Source organism: Myotis davidii, unplaced genomic scaffold, assembly GCF_000327345.1.
Source record: "Myotis davidii unplaced genomic scaffold, ASM32734v1 scaffold452, whole genome shotgun sequence".
Lineage (NCBI taxonomy): Eukaryota > Metazoa > Chordata > Mammalia > Chiroptera > Vespertilionidae > Myotis > Myotis davidii.
The window spans coordinates 411,215-435,637 of record NW_006284245.1 but is presented as its reverse complement, the minus strand read 5'-3'; the positions used below and the strand labels follow the sequence as shown (position 1 = coordinate 435,637).

Here is a 24,423-nt window from a genome sequence, read left to right as displayed (position 1 = left end):
GCAGGCACATCCCCAGTGGGGGGTGTGCAGGAGGCAGCTGATCGATGTTTCTCTCTCATCGATGTTTCTAACTCTCTATCTCTCTCCCTTCCTCTCTGTAAAAAATCAATAAAATATATTTTAAAAAATAAAAAATAAAAAAATAAAATAAAATATATTTTTAAAAAAATATTTCAAAAACAATATCCATGGGATGTGTTATAAGGCATTTACCTCACTTTCTTATACAGGCCTATCTCTCATCTCATCCTGTAACTTCAAGTTAAGTAAGATGTGTTCCATAATACACCTAAGTATTTTGTCCTAAAATTTCAAAAGAAAAAAATATTCCCTATTTGTAAAAAGTTGTATATAACAGTAAATATGTTTAAGGATATTTCATAACTTAGGAGTTTATTCGCCTGAAAAAAATATAGAGCTATTAATCCTAACTTTCCAAATTGTACAGCATGGCTAATAACTTAAAAAGCCACTGTTATATATTACAGACTACAAAGTCCAAAAACATTTCTAACTTTCAGAGACAAAGTTCTAATTTTCAAAACATTAGATTCAGGATTTACCTTTTGAAGGATCACTGCTTTAGAACATATTCTGATTAAACTCTGATGCACTGAAAAAAAGAAAACAAAAATGAAGTAAACAATGAAAAATACAACCAAACAACAAAGATGATAGTCATTCTTTTTATTAACATAACTTTACTTCTCAATTTTTTTCTCTAAGTTTGTTAAAATCTTTAACTTAACAAACTTAGAATTTGTTAAATCTGTACTATACAGATTCAGAAGCACAAGGAAGAGAAAAAAAAAGATTCCAAAAAAGCATAGAAAAAAGAGATTTTGGTCCACCAAAATGTATGGAGTTCTCCAAGAGACATCAAAAGATACAAAAGAATTTGGCGACCTGATGTTCTTCATCTATATCATAAAACATGTTAAGTGTTCACTATTCATTATGAAAACAAAAGTGAATTCCAAACTTACCCACAGTATTAATGCAATTCCAGAGAACTGGTCCTTTTTCTGCTAAGGCTAGGAAAACTTTCACTATGGCTTTACAACATACCAACTGCATTTTTGGACTATACTGTGGGAAACTGTCTATCTGTACCACCATGAGATGTTCCAGAACTGAAGTATATACCTCAGGGACCTATTAGAAATGGAGAGCAAACTAAAAGTTAGGGAAGGAAATGAATAAATATGGGAATAACACAAATATTCAAATTATTTACAACCCATTAGACACTATTAGATCAATAAAAAACCTGGTTTGTTATCTACATCTACTAACAAATTTAACATTTATTATTGTGATTACATTTTTAAAAATCAGAGAAAAACTGTCTGAATGATACTTAAAATGAAATTCTATCCCAAGCAGCGATCTTAATTAACCTTTAGAAAGGCAGAAAGAGTAACAAATAATTTTTCCTGCTGTGGGTAACAAAAAGTCAAGTTTCATGACTATAATTTCACTGACACAAAATACTAATTAAAATTGTCACCCTGATCATAACGGGGCCTATACTGAGTGCATACTGTTCATACAATTCCATCGAGTTATTGAAGAACTGAGATTAAATCAGTTTAAGTAATTATTCCACTTACTGTATCCAGGTAAAGCAAGACACTTGCAATAGACTGGAGGAAGCTTGGCATCTGGTAAATGTGGTCCTCAATAGTGTCCGTCTGGGTGAGGAACAGCTGTTTGCAGCGCTGAATGAGCTCTACATACATGAAGTCAACATCTTTTGCATTTATGACCTTGCAAGGCTTTAGGAAAGGTAAATAGACATCTTTATCAATCTTATCAATATTAAAATAATGATACTTAAGGTGTCTTATTACACCATGGTTATAAACTAAATATTAAAAAGCTTTTTAATGGAGAATAGAGATATAAAATACAGTATATCTTACAAAAATGTTTTAAATAATCTGTTAATACGTTCTAAATAAGTTTTCATACACAAAGCATCTAGATTTTCAACTATATTCTAGACCAGTGATGGCGAACCTTTTGAGCTCGGCGTGTCAGCATTTTGAAAAACCCTAACTTAACTCTGGTACCAAGTCACATATAGAAATTTTTTGATATTTGCAACCATAGTAAAACAAAGATTTATTTTTTGATATTTATTTTATATATTTAAATGCCATTTAACAAAGAAAAATCAATCAAAAAAATGAATTCGCATGTCACCTCTGACACGCGCGTCATAGGTTCGCCATCACTGTTCTAAACACTGTTTCGATAGTAGGTATCAAAGACAAAAAAGATGCAGTCCCAGTCCCCATGAGGCTAGTCACCCAGAAGAGACTGACAACTACATTCAAATTTGGAATACCCAACTACTCCACACCGAACACTGTAAGCCATCTTTATAACTCACAGATCTGATAATACTACTACCCAGCTTCAGATTTTCCAAAGGCTTCTTTAGCCTTCAGATCTAGCCCAGCCTCCTTAAGGATCTGACTAGTTTCTCCTTTAGAGCCCTCTCTCCTGGCTTCCTTGTCTATCATGCTCTAGTTACACTGTGAACACAGCTAACTACACTGAACAAGTTGAAGTTGGTTGGACCACAGTGTATGAAGTTCAGTTCAAAATTCCATGCTCTCATTTACCGCTGAGGCGTCTTATATATTGTTTCTTATGCCCTAACTATTTTAAAGGAGCTAACAGAGACAAATGGAAACAAATGAGGAAGTATCAGGATGAAATGAACGGTGATAGTGGAAGGCTGAAAAAGGACCTCTCGTTCTCTGAAACAAGGGAGTAGACACTGAAGGATAAATCTGTAGAAAGAGAGGTAGCAAGTGATTTTCTCCATAAAAGAGAAGTCACAGAGATCCACTAAGAGGGAAATAACTATGGCTATTCTCATTATTCTTATACATAGCTCCTTCTGTCATTAGAATTTCTATTTTTAAAATGTTGAGTACCATCAACTACAATTTTACTTCATAAATAAGAGGAAGCATAGCACAGTGGAAACACATGCTGTTTCTAGTCTTCACACCTAAATTTATGTCTTGGTTTTGTCAATTATCAACTGTATGTCCTTTAGTAAGTTACCCAGTTTCTCTAGGGCTGTTTCTCATCTGTAAAGTGAAATAATACTCCTAAAAGCTTGGAAAGGAGTTATGAGGATTTGAGATAACACATACAGAATCTTCGTACCTAGTAGGCACTGAAAAAACAAGTTAATAGTGCCCGGCCTGCATGGCTCCGTGGTTGAGCATTGACCTATGGACCAGAGAGTCATGGTTTGATTCCCGGTGAGGGCACATGCACAGGTTGTGGGCTCAATCCCTAGTGTCAGGTGTGCAGGAGGTGTGATTCTCTCAATTCATTGATATTTCTCTTTCTCTCTCTCCCTTTCTCTCTAAAATCAATAAAAAAAAATTTTTTTAAAGTTAACAGTAAAGCAAATAACAACAAAATTATCTCAAATATGACATACTTAAAAATGCAATCAATTATATTTCTTTAAATACTCCCAATAAAACTAAAAATGTTAAGAGAAAATTAATGATCCATACCCCTGCAAAAAGTCCGTATCCACGGATCGCAATGGATAAATCCTTGCTGTTTGAATCCATGTTCCTGATGATTCCATAGAACTGTTCCATAAAGTACTGCAGTTTACTTTTATGCATTTCTGCATCTTTTGCCACCAGAAAAGATACCTGAAATTGCATTAAAAATTAAAAAATTTTAATATTTACTTTTTAAAAATATAAAATGGCAAAATAAAGTAATCTATACAAATGAGAAAGGCTAGAATTGGTTAAGTAGAAATCATTAGTGTGTTTTATAGTTCCATACAATCACTTTTACTCATGAAGAATCACTGATTCAATTTGCTTAGTCTCCATCAAGTTCAGAAAAGACACTCCCTTAAACAAGGCTTTATTATATGTGTTGTATTTTTCCTAGAATGGAACTGAAAGAGACCAAAGAAATGCTGGAAGACCTATGTACAAAAGAAAAAAGGTTTTGAATTAAGGCTTTCTGATGAAGCAGAAATCATGTTTAGAGCGCATCTGTGGCACACAGGACATCGACACAGAGTTGTGCATGCCCAAAGGCCAGCAAGTTCAGAAATCAGCAACCAACCGGGAGCCGCATTAGCAACTCAAAATGAAGTTCAGAACTAATAATCAGAAAGACAAGGCATCTCATTTTTCCAAAAAAATAAGCCCTAGCCGGTTTGGCTGAGTGGATAGAGCGTCGGTCTGCGGCCCGAAGGGTCCCGGGTTCGATTCCAGTCAAGGGCACATACCTCAGTTGCAGGCTCCTCCTCAGCCTGGGGCCCTGGTTAGGGCTTGTACAGGAGGCAACCAATCAATGTGTTTCTCTCACATCAATATTTCTCTGTCTTTCCCTCTCTCTTCCACTCTTTCTAAAAACCAATGGAAAAATATCTTCATGCCCGTTGGCGTGGCTCATTGTTTGAGCACTGACCTATGAACCAGGAGGTCATGGGTTCAATTCCCAGTCAGGGCACATGCCCACGTTATGGGCTCGATCCCCACCGTGGGGTGTACAGGAGGCAGCCGATTACTAGTAATGATTCTCATCACTGATGTTTCTACCTCTCTCTCCTTCTTCCTTCCTCTCTTGAAATCAATAAAAAATATGTATTTTTTGCCTTAGCCGGTTTGGTTCAGTGGATAGAGCATCAGCCTGTGGACCAGAGTCCCAGGATCGATTCCGGTCAAGGGCACCTTGGTTGCAAGCTCCTGCCCAGCCTAGCCCTGGTCAGGGCTTGTGCAGAAGGCAACCAATCGACGTGTTTCCCTCACATCAATGTTTCTGTCTTTCCCTCTCTTCCACTCTCCCTAAAACTCAAAGGAAAAATATCCTCGAGTGATGATTAACAACAAACAAAAAATACATACATATATATATATTTTAAGCCACACACTAAGGCTTAAATAAGTTAGGTGAGGCAAAAGGAAAACGTACTTGAGAAACAAGTACATTACTATCTACCAAACTGACAACAACCTAAATGCAAGACCATAAGTGTTCAAAAAAGCATTCTAATTTCAGCACAAAGACTTCCAAGACAAGAATGAAAAGACTCTAGACAACTATCAAAGGCAGAAAAAGGATATCCACCTTTCATTTCCATGCCCCAATCTCACACAAAGTCCCATAGGTCTTAGCATATGTCCTTCCAGGCACTTTACTCCCTATTTATTTTAGAAGAAAGGTATAGCACACATACTGCTTCTTAATTTCTTTTTCCATAAACATATCATGAATATGTTCCTCAAAAAGTAAACAAATACCACCTTTTGTTTTTCAAATATATTTTTATTGATTTCAGAGAGGAAAGGAGAGGGAGAGAGAGAGATAGAAACATCAATGATGAGAGAGATTCACTGATCGGATGCCTCCTGCACGCCCCCTAGTGGGGATCAAGCCCACAACCCTTGACGGGAATCCACAGGATGACACTATACCCACTGAACCAAACCAGCTAGGGCCAAATACCATCTTACTTAATAATTGAATAAAGTATCACATGATCTCACTCATATGTGGAATCTAATGAACAAAATAAACTGATGAACAAAACAGATCGAGACATAGAAACATAAAACAGAATGCGGAATCTCAGAAGGAAGGCAGGGGTGGGTGGGAAGAGATCAACCAAAGAACTTGTATGCATATATGCATAACCCATGGACACAGACAATGGGGCGGTAAAGGCCTGGGGCAGAGGGCGGGCTAGAAGAGGTCAATGGAGGGGAAAAGGGACACATGTAGTATTTCCAACAATGAAGATTTAATTTTTTTTTTAAATATATTTTATTGATTTTTTACAGAGAGGAAGGGAGAGAGATAGAAAGTTAGAAACATCGATGAGAGAGAAATATCGATCAGCTGCCTCCTGCACATCCCCCACTGGGGAAGTGCCCGCAACCCAGGTACATGCCCTTGACCGGAATCGAACCCAGGACCTTTCAGTCCGACGGCTGACGCTCTATCCACTGAGCCAAACCGGTTTGGCAATGAAGATTTAATTTAAAAAAATAAAAGATAAAAGCATGATGTGCCAATAAAAAACCCTTTTTCATTTTATGAATATATGATGTTTATGAATTTTAAATTTTTCTAGTTTTTTTGTACTTTCAACAACCATACTTCTTATGCATTTTTATCCAAAAGTTTTATTTATAGTAGCAAAAACTTTGAAATAATTATCAAATAGTAGAGAATAGGTAAAAATATTTTGGCTCATATATATAATCCTACATAATAGAGATAATATGCAAATAGTCATCACACCCTCACATCGTCACACCATGATTCCATAACTGCTCAGACACTCAACACTGGGGAGAGAGGAATAGGGACCAGCCAGACACAAATGAGCTCTAGAGAGAAGAATGGAGACCAGCCAGGCTGCACCCCAGGAGAGGGACAAGCTGCACGCCCTGTGGTCCGGGGTGCCAGTGGCTGGGACTGCGGCCCAGGAGAAGGACAAACCGCCCACCTCGTGGTCCCAGGTGCCAATGGCTGCACCTGTGCCTGTGGCCTGGGAGAGGGACAAACTGCCCACCCCGCAGTCCCAGGTGCCAGTGCTTGCTGCTGTGGCTAGCCCGGGTGAAGCTGGTCTGGGTCTTGGGTGCCTGCAGCCAGCCAGAGGGAGGGAAGCCCGGGTCCTAGGTGCCTGCGACCACCCAGAGGGAATCCTGGATCCCGGGTGTGGGGCAAGGCAGAGGCGGTTAGGGGAGATCAGGCAGGCAGGTGAGCGGTTAGGAGCCAGCAGTCCCAGATTGGAGAGGCAATCGGACATCCCCCGAGGGGTCCCAGATTGGAGAGGGTGCAGGCTGGGCTGAGGGACCCCTGCTCCCCCCACCCCCATGCACAAATTTCATGACCCAGGCCTCTATAATAATAAAAGTGTAATATGCTAATTAGACCAAACGTCCTTCCAGACGAAGCCTGGGCTGTAGCTGCAGGATGGAGGCAGCCACGAGGGAGGGATCCAGGCAGCTGGCCTGCAGCTGCGAGGGACAGATCCAGGCAGCCAGCCCGTGGCTGCGAGGGATGGACCCAGGCAGCCGCTGCGGCTGTGAAGGTGCTCTTGCACCAATTTCATGCATTGGGCCTCTAGTGATATATAACAACTATCTTGTCATTAAAAATTAATCAACCAGAGTGGCTCAGTTGGTTGAGTGTCATCCTTTGCACCAAAGGCACTTACGGAAGGCAACCAATAGATGTTTCTCACATCGATGTTTCCCTCCCCTTCTCTCTCTCTCTCTCTCTCTCTCTCTCTCTCTCTCTCTCTCTCTTCCTCAATCTAAGCACATCCTCAGGTGAGAACTAAAAAATAAAAATTAATCATGTAGACCTTAAAGTGCTATCAGGAAAACCTATTCAACAGAATGGAAAATCATAAGGCTATAAAAATTACAAATAATATCCTCCTCCCTCCTCATTCCTTCCTTGTGGGGATGAAGAGAGCAAAAGGGGGATAAGAGGGAGAGAGGAACAGAAAAAGGGAGGAGAAGGTCTAAAAGTGTCACCACAAAAATGGTGATTTTTTTCCCCCTTGGTGATAAAATTTCAGAAGATTTTAACAGTCTCCTTTGTACTCTTCGATATATTTTTAATTATATGCAACTAACCTGAAAATGTTTTTCATAAAAACTGTGTAAAACGGTATTGGATTAAAAAAATTCTTCAGGTGGGGGGGGGAGATAAGGAAACATTTGTAACACCTTAAATAATAATAATAAAAAAAAAAAGAAGAAAAAAAAATTCTTCAGGAGTAACGTTTAAAATTTTTAAATACAGGGCATATAGTAGTCAAGACAATATTAGAAAAGAAAAAATTAAGTTGGAGGATATCCACTACTTTATTTCAAGACTTAATATAAAGGCAGAGTAATCAAGACAGTGAGGTAGTGATATAAAAATAGACAAAAAAGATGAATGGAACAAAATAGAGTACACAAATAAACCCACACATATTTGCTCTACTGATTTTAACAAAGGTACCAAGGAAAGTCAATGAGAAAAAAAGAGACTTTTCAGCAAGTGGTGCTCAAACCAAAAAAGTGAGGGGGGAAAATAACTCCAACCCTTACTTAACACTATACACAAAAGTAATTCAAAATAGATTACAGACCGAAACGTAAACGCTAAAAACTATAAACTGCAAAGCATCTTGAAGAAAAATAAAAGAAAATCTCTGCACCCATGGAATAAACAAATATTTTCTAAATAGGATATAGAAAGGAGGAACTAGGTGGAAAATGGGTAAAATGTACTTCATCAAACTTTTTTTTTTAAATATGTATTTTATTGATTTCTTTACAGAGTGGAAGGGAGAGGGATAGAGAGTCAGAAACATCGATCAGCTGCCTCCTGCACACACCCTCCCCCCCCCCTCCCCGGGGATGTGCCCACAACCAAGGTACATGCCCTTGACCGGAATCGAACCCGGGACCCTTCAGTCCACAGGCCGACGCTCCATCCACTGAGCCACACCGGTTTCAGCTCATCGAACTTTTAAAACTTCTGCTCACTGAAAGATACTGTTAGGCAAATGAAAAGGCAAGCATCACGGCAGTGTATGACTACCTCTTTGTATCTCTCCTTAAATCTACAACTAATCAAACACCTATAATCCAACAAACATTCCTCTGCTCAACACATTAGGATACCTGAGAGATCAGCACATTAGTACATTAGAAGGTGGGCATATTATAAGACGTACGGGAGGCAGGCTGGTAGGTAGAACAGAGACTGCCTATACCTGCTCTTCCCTGGCCACCATGGTTAAGCCTGTGGCTGCAGTGAACAGAATAGCAGTGGAGGAGACAGGGTGTGACCTCCACAACACAGACTATGATAGAGGAGGGGCAGCAGCAGTGTCAGCACCAAGAATCCGGCTCCCTCCCCCAAGCACAGTGGTGCTCTCACCACCAGAAAGACTGGTAGCAGCAGCAGCAGACACATCTCCAGCCTCCCACACACAGTGCAGCAGTGCCAGCTGCCACAAGGAGCCAGGTAGCAGCATGATTAGCTAATGAATGCGGTCTCCTCTCATCTGCCACCTCCCCCCAATGATGGTGGTGCCCTGAGACACAGGCAACCTGAATACGGCAAGGGTACCCACACCAGTCACCCGGGCAGCGACTCCCACAACCACAGCAATGTCCCCACCTACTGTGACCTGAGAGGCACAAGCAGCTCATGTTAGAGAAAACAAAAACTTGCACTATTGCACCCTCTACTGAAAAACTAAAGAAAGACCTTTATTACCAACATGTTGAATTGTTAAAATCAAAACAGTACCTAATTAAGTGTTCACTATTCTAATGCACTGGCAGGAGAAACCATCAAGTACCATGAACAACCAAGATAACAAGGTATCACAGAAAAAATGAAATTCTCTAGAAACCCAACTCAAAGTCATAGTGAACTAAATGATAAGAGAATTCAAAATAGCCATCTTAAAGAGACTCAATGACATACAAGAACACTCAGAAAGGCCGTTTGATGCGCTCAAGAATAAAATAAATAAACAAAAGTCATAATGTACAAAGAAATTTAAACTAGAAAAAAGAACCAAACAAATTCTGGAAGTGAAGAACTAAAATGAAATGAAGAATGTATTACAAAGCACTGGAAATAGAGAAGACCATATGGAAGAAAGAATTAGTGAGCTTGAAGATAGAAATTGTTCAGATGGAAGAGGATAACTCAGGTATCTTTAAAATGCAAGAACTCTCCGAGAACTGTCTGCTTCCATTAAGAAGAGCAACATAAGGATGCTGGGTAGCCCAGAAGGAAAGGAGATGAAGAATGAAACAGAGAGCCCGCTCAAGTAAATTATCGATGAGAGCGTCCCAAGCCCAGGGAAGAAACCGAACACACAGCATAGGAAGCCAGCAGAACACCTAACTGTCTCAATGCAAAAAGAACTTCTCTCCAAGATGCACGGTATTAAAACTGTCAAAGGTCCATAATAAAGAAAGAATTTTCAAGGCAGTGGGGGGGAGGGGGAAGTAACCCACAAAGGAAAAACCAACAGATTATCATCAGATTTTTCAGCAGAAACTCTACAGGAGAGAACAGAACAAAACATTCAAAATATCAAAAGATGGTAATGGGCAGACAATAATACTCCATACAACAAAGTTATCCATTAGATATGAAGGAGAAATAAAGGCTTTCAAACGAAAACTGAGGGAACTGACCACCAAAAGACCTGCACTACAAGAAATGCTGAAAGGGGCTCTTCTACCTGAAACAAAGAGACAAAAGTACATAAAACTGAGTAAAGTGAAACACACAGACAGAATAAGAAAAAATGCAACTACATTTCAGAAGAGGGTACTAAACATATAATTATAATATAAAGTTTAAAGGGGGAAAAAGCCATGAAAACAACTATAGCTACTTCAATTTCTTCACAAACACACAATATAAAAAAAGATAATTTGTGCTAATGCAAATATAAATAGGATGAGGTACTGGTGGAACCGGTATAGGCAAATGAAGATAACATGCTATCAGAAGAAACAGGACTATGTTTTCAAACTGAAATATATACCTTTTTTCACTTTGAAAGAAATATATTTATCTCACCTTTTCCTGAACAAGTAAATGGCTTTGGTCATTTGTACAAAGATTCTAAAAACTGGCTTTCAGCCAAATGAACGTTACCATGACAAGCTTGAGCTCTGACTCAATCCTGTGAAGTCTGCTCCGATGGCCTAGGCTGGACATCTAAGCCTGGAAGAGGCCTCTGGCAGCTCCACGCTTTCCTCCCCTCCCCTCCTCAAATTCGTATTTTAAACCATCCTTATGGTAACCACAAAACAGAAATGCAGAGCTCAGACATGAAACACTAAAAAGAAGGAAGTGAAGAAAAACATTATAGAAACCACCAAACTAAAACAACACACAAAAACACAAGGTAAAAGAAATAATGGACCAACCAGAAAACAAAATATAAAATGGTAATAGTAAGCCCTCATATATTAATAACCAACCTAAATGGAAATGGAAATCAAAAGACCAAAAGCAGCTGGATGAATTTTTAAAACAAGACCCAACTATATGCTGCCTTCAAGAGACTCATCTCAGCTCCAAAGACACAGACTCAAAGTGAAGGGGTAGAAGCTGATATTCCAAGCAAATTGCATCCAGAGAAATGTAGGGTAGCCATACTTATAGCACACAAAATAGATTTCAAGAAAAAAATAGTAAAAATTAAAAAAAACATTTAAAAATGATAAACGCACATCATTTATTAATATACTAGAGGCCCAGTGCACAAATTCATGCATAGGTGAGGTCGATTGGAGCTAGGCCTGTCAGGAGGAGTAGACGGTGGGTGATTGGCTGGTGGGCCCTGCCCCCAATTAGGGTTGGGGAGCCAACTGGGGGCAGGGGAGTCGTGGGGAGGGGTTATGGATGGTGGGCCATCTGGCCCCACCCCTGAATGGGGTGTGGAGGGGCCAATTGAGGGTCCGTGGCTGGGGCAGGGGTCCAGCCGGCCCCACCACCTATTGGGGTGGGGGGGCAGTCAGGGGTGGGCCCAGCAGGGGGGGGAGGGGCTGCAGACCAATTGGGATGGTGGGGGCCCATTGAGGGCAGGGTTGGCCAGGGGGAGGGGCCTAAGCCTTAGTCCAACATCCTTAGGCACTGTTGGGGAGGCAGGAGAGGCTCCCACCACCACCACCACTGCGTTTGCCAGCCAGCTGCCAGGCTTGTGGCAGGGAGCCAATCGGGGGTGGAGCTGGCCGGGGGAAGGGGCCGGGGGCCGATTGGGGTGGAGTCGGCCATGGGGAGGGGCTGTGGGCCGTGGACTGACGGGACAGCTCCTGCATTGAGCGTCTGCCCCCTGGTGGTCGTGCACATCATAGTGACCGGTCGTTGCGCCATTCAGTCAATTTGCACATTACCCTTTTATTATATAAGATATGCATGGCCCATGGACACGGACAATAGTGCGGTGAAGGCCTGGGGTGGAGCAAAGGGGAAAAAATGGAAGACATGTGTAATACCCTGAACAATAAAATTTTTTTAAAAAGGGCTAAAATTAAAAAGACCTACAATACCAGATGTTTATAAGGATGTGGGGCGACTGAAACTATCCTGCATTGCTGGTGAGAATGTAGAACAGTGCAACCGGCTTGGAGAAGAGAAGAGTTCAGCAGTTTCTTATAAAGTTTATAAGAAAAACCACGTGACACAGCAATTCCATTTCTAGGTTTTTGCTCAAGAGAAATGAAAACATATGTCCACAAAAATACTTGGTCACAAATGTTCTTCGCTATTTCATTTAAAATAGCTCCAAACTGGAAACCATATAATGTCCATAAACAAACCATGATATATCCCAACAATGGAAAACTATCTGTGTCAAAGTTCAAATTGGCCTTCATGTGAATTTAACTACTACTTATAACATTCAAATTTAACTACCACTTATAACATTGCTCCAAACAAAACTTTTATTGTGACCCTTCACTTTTCCTTCAAAGCCAACCTAAGAAATCTAATTCCCTAACAGCCAGGCTGAATAGCAGGTATTTCCAGACACCTTCAGATGCTCTAAACCAGCAGTCGCCAATCGGTGGTCCGCGGACCACTGCTGGTCCGTGAGGTCCGAAAGGTTGGCAATCGCTGCTCTAAACCACAAGCCCAAGCACATTCTCTTTAGCCAACTGAGACATGTTTCCAAACTTGCAGGCTCAACCACATTCTATCTAGATGGAAAACGCCAGCCCAGCTGGTATGGCTCAGTGGCTGAACATCAAACCAACCAGGAGGTTGCTGGTTCAATTCCCGGTCAGGACACATGCCTGGGTTGTGGGTTCAATCCCTGGTAGGGGGCATGCAGGAGATAGCTGATCAATGTTTCTCCCTTGTGGATGTTTCTATCTCTCCCTCTCTCTGAAATCAGTAGGCGGGAAACACCCTAGAGCAAATGGGCTCTCCCTGTTCTTGAAGTAACACAAACACAAGCACCCTATTTAACAGCTCAACTCTAGGGAGATGTGTTTCCTCAACCCCACCTGGATCTCTCTGGCTCAAAGAAGGCCAGACATCCTAGCCATTCTTTCCTTCCCCTCCTCATTACCACTTCTGAAGACTCTTGACTCTGAGGCCCTGGTCACATCTAGTATCTTCCTAGCTTTCTTTCAATCCTGCTGCTATCCAGACAACTGATTAATAACCAAGCTTTTTTCCTTTAAATACTACAGAAGCTAATGAATCAATTTGTACTTAATTATTCAAATGTGTTATGCACAGGATTGGAATGTACTTTGTTTGCATGGAAAAAACAGTTTTAAATGTTAGTTAACTTTTAGTACCTGTTTCAGAAAAGAGTCCAGAGCTGAATGTGCAGCTTTTTTCAATTCTACGTTTGTGTGGCTGCACCACTTTGACATTACTTCAAATAAAGAAACGTAGTTGTCCAGAAGGCAGGTGCTAAATTGAGATGCGTGCAGGGTAAATAAGCATAAGCCAGCTGCAAATGCAAATATCATTGTATTTAAAATAGGACCACACAAAAATAAATAAAAACAAAACAAAACAAAAAAGACAAAAAAAAATAGGACCACAAAATGCACAACAAACAACAAAGAAGGCTTCAGTACATGTCAAAATTAAAACTATTCATGAAGACCCGGTATCACTGCACAATAATGTCCCACGGTCTTGATCAGAGTTCAAATGCCACTATCCTCCACTTGAATCAACAGGTCCATGATTTCGCCAATTACCCCCAAAGCCAGGGGTCCTCAAACTACAGCCCGCGGGCCACGTGCAAATACAAATATTGTATTTGTTCCCGTTTTGTTTTTTTTTACTTCAAAATAAGATATGTGCAGTGTACATAGGAATTTGTTCATAGTTTTTTTTTAAACTATAGTCCGGCCCTCCAACGGTCCGACGGACAGTGAACTGGCCCCGTTTAAAAAGTTTGAGGACCCCTGCCCAAAGCTCAGAAACAACCATCTGTCCCCTAAATTATGCTCTAAAGTAATTTTTTCTAAATCATATAATCTAGGTGTGACCATCTCAACCAAAATGTGTGCTAAACACAAAGTTCCCCCAAACCTCGCCTCCTTCTCCACTCCTAACCTACGTTACCTTCTCCTTCTCTGCCCTCCCCTCTTCTCTCCTCTCCTCTTTTCCCTTAGACCAGTGGTTCTCAACCTTCTGGCCCTTTAAATACAGTTCCTCATGTTGTGACCCAACCATAAAATTATTTTCGTGGCTACTTCATAACTGTCATGTTGCTACTGTTACGAATCGTAATGTAAATATCTGATATGCAGGATGGTCTTAGGCGACCCCTGTGAAAGGGTCGTTTGACCGCCAAAGGGGTCGCGACCCACAGGTTGAGAACCACTGCCTTAGACCAACTGCTTATGGCATGTCAGCCTCAGGCTCAGGGCATCCAGGCATCAGCCCTAGAGCCACATTTACTTTCATTTGTAGTTTAAGTAAAAGTTTACTAAAGACATTAATTTAATAACAAATTATTCTACTTCATTAAATATAGAATCTTACCTAAGGGCACTGCATATCTCTTCAGATCAATCTATTAAAAAAAAAAATTACCATCAATGTTTGACAATCACAAGTCTCAACTGTAAAAGAATTCAAATAATATTAATTTACCTGAGGATGAATTGCCTTTGATGCAAAATCAAAAATCTCCCTTGAAGTCTGGGGATCTGGGGAAAGAAAAGAAGTCCTGTTATAAATCATAACATTATCATCTGACAAACCGCACAAATGACTTTACAAGTAACAACTTTATTTCAGACAGCTTGACATCTATATTAACCCCAACAGTCTCTTGTAAATTCAGGAATATCAACTTCTAGCATTAAATTCAGCTAGAGAGCTGCAAATTATTATTACTGCTGCACAACTGTTATTTCAGTAAAGTAAGAAGAAAACCTGGAATAATAAAGACATAAGTTTATATTTCAACTTACTTACAAACTGTTAGATAATCTCTGAGCCTCAGTGTTCTTATCTGTAAAAAGGGGCACTATATATTTTATTTTATTTATTTATTTTTTTAATATATTTCTTTATTGGTTTCAGAGAGGAAGGGAGAAGGAGAGAGAGGTAGAAACATCAATGATGAGAGAGAATCATTGATTGGCTGCCTCCTGCACGCACCCCACTGGAGATTGAGCCCGCAACCCAGGCATGTGCCCTTGGCCGGAATCGAACCTGGGACCCTTCAGTCCACAGGCTGACGCTCTATCCACTGAGCCAAGCCGGCCAGGGCTATATATTTTATTTTAGAGATGTTTGGAGAATTAAAAAAGGCCAAACACATTATTATTTTGCCAATGTTCCCAAGCATTTATTCTACACATAGTAAAAGCCAACTAATTATGGGAATTACAATAATAAAAATATGATCTTTGACCTTAGTAAACATACCATCTAAAAGGGGAGATAAAACAGGCAACCAATTATACTCCGAGGCTCTAAATCAGCCGTGGGCAAACTACGGCCCGCGGGCCGGATCGTTTGAAATGAATAAAACTATTGAAAAAAAAGACCGTACCCTTTTACGTAATGATGTTTACTTTGAATTTATATTAGCTCACACAAAGCACTCCATCCATGCTTTTGTTTCGGCTCTCCGGTCCAGTTTAAGAACCCATTGTGGCTCTCGAGTCAAAGTTTGCCCACCCGAGCTCTAAATCCTGGCCTGATTGACATCTCAGTTACTTGTATAACTATCTCCCAAGAGTGGTCACTGCAGCTGTGCAGAAATCATGCTTTATTCATCACTGAGTGCTCCTGTAACAGTGAATTGAAAACAGTAAAGGCTCAAGAATTGTGGGCTCTGATTGCCAGGATTGATATATTTGAAAACACAGCCCAGATGTGATAGAGGGTGAAGGGGTCAGAGAAAAACACTGGCATGTTTGGAGGATAACGCCATGAAAGACATACAAAAAAAGCTACTTTGGCATACAAAACAAGGAAAGATTTCTTCCAGCAGTGAGTATTCAAGACAGGCTTTATAGGCAAAGTAGCACCTGAGTTGGACCTAAAAGAACAGGCACACTAGTTGGGAAAAAGGTCATTCAATAGAAAGTGACAGTGTACACAGAAGTGTGCAGACACAGGGCAGCAGGCACTTTTGGTCTAGAATGAGTGAGCTTTGTGAACATAGTGGAGCCCAGCGATTCAAGGGCCTGAGTGCTCAGCAGTGGGAATGAACGCCTCCTCAGCCTCCATGCCTTCTCCCAGGCATTGCTTCCCCTGTCCACTCTCCTGTGCCCATCTCTCCTTTCCCATGGACTGCTTCCTCTCTGAGCACACTCAACTGAAGCGGCCCTTGTTGAGATGGACCCACTCTGCCACTCTGGTTTCTTTGCATTCAGACCCCTCCCAGAGTCAGGCAGTACCACACTCCCTCGTCCAGATTCTCCTTATACCCTTGCCTTAGTCTCTCTGCTCTTTCTCTCTAGCTAATCTTGCTCACACTCACAGCTTTACATATTATCTCTATATTGAAGACTTCCGAATTTGTACCTTGAAGTCTAATTTCTCTTGCAAGATCCGGTTTTTGTGTGTGTGTGTGTGTTTTTTAAATATATTTTATTGATTTTTTTACAGAGAGGAAGGGAGAGAGATAGAGAGTTAGAAACATCGATGAGAGAGAAACATCGATCAGCCGCCTCCTGCACATCTCCTACTGGGGATGTGCCCGCAACCCAGGTACATGCCCTTGACCGGAATCGAACCTGGGATCCTTCAGTCCGCAGGCCGACGCTCTATCCACTGAGCCAAACCGGTTTCGGCGCAAGATCCGGTTTTACACATGCAACTGCACAGTAAACATCTAAGCTTGGATGTTCCATAGGTTCCAGGTTTTTGCCTGAAATCTTGTCCTTTCCCATCCCACCCAGCTTAAAAACCAGGCAGTCCCCCTTAAAAGGCAGGCAAACTAATTTACATGGTCCTGCTCCCTTTGAGCTCCAGCGCTTGGCAAGGGCATTGGGGAAGCCAAGGACATCCTAGGAGTATTTATCCAAAGAAACTCAGAACACAATTTCATAAAGGCATATACACTGTATATCACTATCTTCACTGCAGCATTACTTACAATAGCCAAGATATGGAAACAACCTAACCAGCCATCGATAGACTAATGAATAAAATAGAGATGGTACAGACACACAACGGAATAGTCATAAAAAAAGAATGAAATCTTGCCTTGGCAAATGCAGCTCAGTGGTTAGGGCGTCAGCCTACACACCAGAGGGTCACGGGTTCGATTTCTGGTTAAGGCCATATACCTGGATTCCAGGTTCAAATCCCACCCTCAGCCAGGGTATGTGCAGGAGGCAAACAATCAATGTGTCTCTCTCACATGAATGCTTCTTTCTCTCTCTCTCTCCCCCTATGCCCTCCCTTCTACTCTCCTTCTAGAAATCAATGAAAAAATATCCATGCCCAGCCAGCGAGGCTCATTGGTTGAGGGTCGACCTATGAACCAGGAGGTCACAGTTCGATCATTGGTTAGGGCACATGCCCAGGTTTTGGGCTCGATCCCCAGTGAAGGCTGTGCAGGAGGCAGCTGATCAATAATTTTCTCTCATCATTAGTGTTTCTATCTATCACTCCCTCTCCCTTTCTCTCTGAAATCAATAAAAAAATATTTTAAAAATGAAAGCAGGTTCTCCAACAGATATCTGCACACCCATTTTCCAGCAGCATTATTCACAACAAGAGGCCCAGTGCATGATATTTGTGCACTTGGGGGGGGTCCCTCAGCCCAGCCTATGCTCTCTCACAGTCCGGAAGCCCATGGGGGATATCCAACTGCAGCTTAGCGCTGTCAGTCGGACATCCCTAGCATTGCTGTGGAGGTGGGAGAGGCTCCCACCACTGCCGCTGCGCTCGCCAGCCGTGAGCCCAGGTTCTGGCTGAACAGCGCTCCCCTTATGGGAGCACACTGACCACCAGGGGGCTGCTCCTGCATTGTGTCATAGCGACTGGTTGTTCCACCGTTTGTTCTATTTGCGTATTAACCTTTTATTATGTAGGACTAGAGGCCCGGTGCACAAATTCGTGCACAGGTGGGGCCCCTCAGCCTGGCTGGCGATCTGGGCCAGCCGGGGGAGGCACCCCAAGAGGTTGGCCGGCTGCAGGAGGTTGGTTGTGGGAGCACACTGACCACCAGGGGGGAGCTTCTGCATTGAGCGTCTTTCCCCTGGTGGTCAGTGCATGTCATAGTGACTGGTTGACAGGTTGTTCCGTGTTTCTGGTCGCTTGGTCATAACAGTCACTTTGGCTTTTATATACATATAGATAGTTAAAGTGTAATAGCAATCCCAGTGTCCACTGATGTATAAATAGGTTAAAAAATGTAGTGTATATACTCATAAAATTGAATATTAGCATTAAAAAGGAAATTGTGACACATATTACAACATGGATGAACCTTGAAGACATTATATTAAGTGAAATAAGCCAGCCACAAAAAGTTACATATCATGAGTGCATTTATATAACCTTGAAATAACAAAATTCAAGATGAAGATAGATCAGATGTGGTTACAGTAGGAAGGGGGAAGAAAGAGAGGTGAATGTGGCTATAAAAGGTTAGCAGGAAGGATCCTTGTGGTGATGGACTGGTTAGTATCTTGACTATGGGGGTGATACACATGATAATCTACACATGATAAAACTGCACAGACCTAAATCCAGATATAAAAGTATAAACACATAAAACTAGTGAAACCTGAATAAGGTCGGTAGATTTTTTTCAAAGTCAATTATGTTGGTTGTGCCATTATACTATGTCACTAGCCAAACTGGGTGAAGAATATAATCTCTCTGTATTATTTTTCACAACTGCATGTGAATCCAAAATTGTTTTAAAAGTTCAAAAAATAAATGGGCAATTTATTTTAGACCTACAATTTTTGAATAAAGAATCAAGTGAAGTCAAGCAATACCTTCTTCCATGGATTTAGTGAAGTTGCACATAAGTGATGACAATCCCTTCAAACATCCTGCTACGACAGGTAGTTTGGGCTCTCTTACTGTTGATGTCATCTAAAAGGAAAGTTTTAAGAAGATACCATTAAAAAAAAAATACAACCAAATCTATGGAAGCAGAATATCATAAAGTTTACATACCTGGGTCTTAAGCTCGCCCAGAAAAGCCCGGAACAGTTTTTCTGAATTATTTATCATCTCACTAGGATGAACTTCCCCTAATACTCCTAAGAACTCATATATTTTTTCTAAAACTGAAAAAATAATATTAGGTAAATAAAGATCAAAAATAACATTTAGATAAATAACAAAAATCTAGTTTTATGTACTAGAATATTTTCTGATTAAGTTTTATGCAAATCTAATATCATAAACAAATTACATTTAACGTGTTGTGAGATTTATATTTAAATAAATCATTTTATAAAGATTAAAATTTTTATAAGCAGAAGTCTTTACATGTTGTTTTTGTAGGTTTCCATTTTGGTTTATTTTGAGCAAAAAAGGATTCACCTATAAAACACGTAAGTACCTTGACATAGACAAACCTAAGTTTTATACTAATAATTTTTAATGTTACCTTGTTAAAATATTTTAAAATAACATTGAAATGCATCTCACCTGTATCTGGTATTTTTGTTTTCAATGCAAGTTCTCCATAGAATTTGCTAAATAATTCCCCAACTCTAAATTCATCCATGAGTCTAGAACTTCTCAAAGTCTGAAGTAACTAAAAAAATACAAATAAGCATTGGCTCAAGAGGAAAATAATGAAAAGGCATCAACTACCTAAGTAAGTATGTATACAGCAAAGTTCCAGAATCATGTGTCTCTAGGGGACTTACGTTTGGTCTCTCAGACTATTTGATAGGTAGGGGCTAAGGTGGCGATATAAGAATGTAGGGGAGTTACAAAGGGGAATAGGGTGTAAACTTAATTTTACTTTCCAAGAAACCAGGAACATAACTAAAACCATCCTCTTGGAGGCACTTAAGGACCAACAAGACCCGAAGGAATTCTAAAATAGAGAGATCCATCTAAGAGAGAGATACAAGTGAGAGAGAGTTCCAATGACTACTGAAATACAATATACAGACCCATTCTCATGGTAAGGTTCTAGGAAAAAACTCAGAGATACAATGAGATATATTTTGGCAACTCTCAGTAATTTTAAGAGAAAGGATAATGAAAGTAGTGGAGGAGCAGTAAATGTCTTAGTTATTTTCCCCTTCATTCTCCTCAAAGCCCCAAATACTGCTTTTGCTACCCAGAAGAGACTGAGAACAAAATACCAAAGTATTGTTGGGTGATGACTGGGGAACGTGCATTTTATCCACACAGAAATGTCATTCGAGCCTATCCTCCAATATCTCTAACCCAAAATTCCAATTTTCAGTTTTTTAAGTTATATGTTTAATATAGAATGCATGCATTTAGAAATATAAAATTACCTTAATCAGAAGTTCAAGGGCTGGAATCTTACATTTAGCAGCTTTATCTTTTGTATAAACACTGGTACAAGTATTCTAGGTTTTAAAAGGAGACATACCAAAAAGTCAGTAAGATCTAAAACTACGTCTCTGAGAAGAGTAATACCAATATGTGCCATAACACAATTTATTATTAAAAATAACATCAGAGTATATAAATATACAGAATTAAAATTACTGAAAACACTGATGCAATATGCGACGGGAGTAGTATTAATAACCAAAATAACAAAATCGATGGGGACCCAGCAGGATAAAAAGAAAAAAGTTAAAGTTATTCCTCTTTCTGTATTTCCCACAGCACTTGTTGCCATATATCAAGAAAGAAAGAATGAAAAACAAAAAAGGTAACTAAAGCAATTCAGAGAAGAATGGCTGGGACTCCACAGTGCAGTGCAATGAAAGCAGCAGGAGCTTTGGAAGGAGGCAACCTAGTGCCAAGACTGGGGTGAGTTTCTTAACTTGTACACTAGAGAGATGAAGTATAACAAAGATTTGCTAAATATTAAGGGGCAAACTACACATTAAAGAACTTTGTAAACTATGAAGTACTCTATAAATGTCACTCCTACCCTTAAGACAATGTTTTTAAATATTAAGATTTCAATCGAGAAAGATTAGAAGTCAAAAGAGAATAAAATCAAAATCTGCTAAAAAAAAAAAAAAAAAGACTGATAAATCATTAAAGCCATTTTCTATATTAGAGCTACTTATAATTTACTAGAGGCCCAAAGCATGGGATTCAAGCACTGGGGGTTGGGGGGGTGACCAGCGGGGATCGGCCCATTGTGGGAGCTCCACTCATACTGGTCAGCCAAGCAGTGCTCCCACTATGGGAGTGCACTGAGCATCCAAGAACAAGAAGCAAATTTGGACAAATAAAAACAACTTACTTCAAGATGCGGCACTTGTTGAAAGCATAAATAAGTCTAATAATCAACAACTTAATTTATGAGTACTAGTTCCTTAGTAAGTTATGAGGAAACCTTAGGGAAAGCATTTTGAAAGAGAATGGGGGGCATAAAACAGGCAAATTTTTCAGACTGTTGTCAAAGAGAACATGAAATATAAGAAATATGAATCGCCCCAACTGGTTTGGCTCAATGGATAGAGCATCGGCCTGCGGACTGAAGGGTCCCGGGTTTGATTCCAGTCGAAGGCATGTACCTTGGTTGCAGGCACATCCCCAGTAGAGGGTGTGCAGGAGGCAGCTGATCGATATTTCTCTCTCATTGATGTTTCTAACTATCTATCTCTTTCCTTTCCTCTCTGTAAAAAAATCAGTAAAATATTTTTTTTAAAAAGAAACTAGATTTTAAAAAAAAGAAATATGAATCTTACCCTTGGGAAAAATTCTTTAAAATTGTTTTTTAAAGTGTTCTGAAATCTCCGCACAATTCAAAAATACAACTTACTTTGACTTTTTATAAAAGCATTACTGATCCTATGTAAAAAAAAATAAGTTATCAAATAGTTTTTGACAATGGCCTTAGCTTATTAAATCTAAAAAAAAGAATAGTCCACTTTATTTCTAACACAATCAAGCAGAAATAAAAAGACAGAAATTAAATAAAAACCCAAGTTGAACTTACACCATAAATTAAAATGAATATTGGTAAAACTATGTTTTCTCCTCCTTACCTTAATATCAAGAGAATAAGGTGAGATCTTCTGACCAATTTTTTCTAAGAAAATACATAAAAATTTTAGGATTTCTTCTCGACAATCACGAAACTATAAAAAAAGAAATACACATTGTAGTAATATGAGCAAGATTAAGAGTCACTTCAACATAAAGGAATATGCAAGAAAAAAAAAGAAAATGTTCAACTTACTTCATCAATGCTAAGTGATTTCCGAACAAACACAAGCAAACCAAAATCTTTGGAAAAGACTAAGGAAGTCTGTAATGCTGGACAAAAAAAAAAAAAAAAAAGAGGTAAGAGAGCTACCAAGCAGCACTCCATCAACCCATCCTAAAGGGATTGCCTGGTTCTGAATCCACCTTCTTAAGTTGTAATATGCTGACCTAAGGCTGGTGCATGTAGGCAAGGACAACAAAATTCTAGATATTCCACCGGGATGGGTGGCTATGTCACACCTGTAAATTTACTAACTTTACACGGGAAAGGAAATTAAGGTTGCAAATGGATTTAAGGGTGTTAATCAGCCGACCCTGAAATGGGGACATAATCCTGGATTACCTGCTGGACCCAATGTAATCACATGAGAGAGCCTCCAGCCGTGGAGGGAGGAAGCGTAGACATGGGAAGACAGAAGAGCAGGAGAGATTCCTAGCATGAGAGTTACTTGACCCCCTACTACTGGCTGTAAAGGTGGAGGGAGGGGGCCAGAGACAGAAGAGATGTGGGTGGCTTCTAGAAGCAAATAATGTCAACAAGAAAAAAGGGACCTCGGGACTACAATGGCAAGGACCTGAATTTGGCTTAAAAACCTGAATGAGCCCTCGCTGGTTTGGCTCAGTGGATTGAGCGTCCGCCTGCAGACAGAAGGGTCCCAGGTTCGATTCCAGTCAAGGGCACATGAGGGGGTGGGTTTCCGGCTCAGTCCCCAGTGGGGGCCATGCAGGAGGCAGCCGATCAATGATTCTCTCTCATCATTGATGTTTCTCTCTCTCCCTTCCTCTCTGAAAATAAAAAATATATTAAGGAAAATAAAATATATATTAAGGGGAAAAAAACCTGAATGAAAAATAAAACGAATTCTCCCCAAGAGCCTTCAAAATGTGAAGTGGCTCAGCCTGGTACCTTTGCTTCAGCTCGGCGAGACCCGTGTTGGCTCCTGATTACAGAACTGTAATATTAACAAAGCTGCGTTGCTTTAAGCAGCGATAGAATACGAATGCACTGCTCTATAATCTCTCAAGTGAAAGGACATGCATTGAATATTCGAAGTAAACTTGGAAGATTTTTTACATAATTCTGATAGTTGTTAAATTTTTCCCCATTAATATATCCTTGACAATATACAGATACTATTGTAGCATCTTGTTTAAGGTATTGTTTATTTCTCCACTACATTTATTTTTTAAAAATATACGTTATTGATTTTTTACAGAGAAGAAGGAAGAAGAATAGAGAGTTAGAAACATTGATGAGAGAGAAACATCGATCAGCTGCCTCCTGCACATCTCCTACTGGGGATATGCCCACAACCAAGGTACATGCCCTTGACCAGAATCGAACCTGGGACCCTTCAGTCCGAAGGCCGATGCTCTATCCACTGAGCCAAACTGGTTAGGGCTATTTCTTCACTACATTTAGCAACGACCTCTTAGGAAGAGAATCTCACCTACCTTTTAATTAAGAAGACACACCAAAGAGAAGTTCTGCTTTTTTTTTAAGGGATATCATAGACGTTTCCAAGCAGTGATGTGTTTTTTAAGTGCTTTAAAAAAGCAATTTTACTACAAAAAATACCTTCTCATCCAGGCATTGCTAAAAAGTTAAAAGAACAGCATGACTTTTCAGTTTTACTTCTGTAATGTTCCTCAAAAAGTAGGTACAACAACTGTAACTGGAAACTGGTGAGTGTAGGCCAAATTACGGTGAAAGAAAACACTTGACTCTCGTTCTTTCTCCCCACTTTGATAGCAATGGTTGGCAAATTTAGGGCATTTTCACCAACTTTCGTTTTAAAAGCATTTGCCTAATGGCTTTTTATACATAGCTACCGAATGTATGAGGACCCACAGCCACCCACAGCGGTGGACTTCAAAACACAGCGTGAGAGACGCGGAACCCTGGCATCACCCCCGCCCCGGCACCGGGCGTCCCACGGTACCCACCCAGCACGGCGGGCCCGGCGCTCAGCACGCACTCCTGCCCCAGGCCCCGAATCAGCTGGTGACTGGCCAACG

The 24,423-nt window shown here is 40.3% G+C and overlaps 1 protein-coding gene across 1 annotated transcript in view; it reads right to left on the bottom strand.

Annotated features, from left to right (window-relative positions):
* Window positions 1-24,421, bottom strand: part of PRKDC (protein kinase, DNA-activated, catalytic polypeptide) — a gene marked incomplete at its 5' end in the record, with an annotated part of 202,177 nt that extends 177,756 nt beyond the window's left edge. The window contains 14 exon segments of the mRNA XM_015568649.1: window positions 564-613; window positions 987-1,155; window positions 1,614-1,778; window positions 3,552-3,698; window positions 13,371-13,528; window positions 14,578-14,608; window positions 14,689-14,744; window positions 19,011-19,110; window positions 19,195-19,307; window positions 19,675-19,783; window positions 20,505-20,579; window positions 22,185-22,277; window positions 22,379-22,455; window positions 24,352-24,421. Of these exon segments, the coding sequence (XP_015424135.1) occupies window positions 564-613; window positions 987-1,155; window positions 1,614-1,778; window positions 3,552-3,698; window positions 13,371-13,528; window positions 14,578-14,608; window positions 14,689-14,744; window positions 19,011-19,110; window positions 19,195-19,307; window positions 19,675-19,783; window positions 20,505-20,579; window positions 22,185-22,277; window positions 22,379-22,455; window positions 24,352-24,421 (1,413 nt within the window).
* Between the last annotated feature and the right edge of the window lie 2 nt (window positions 24,422-24,423).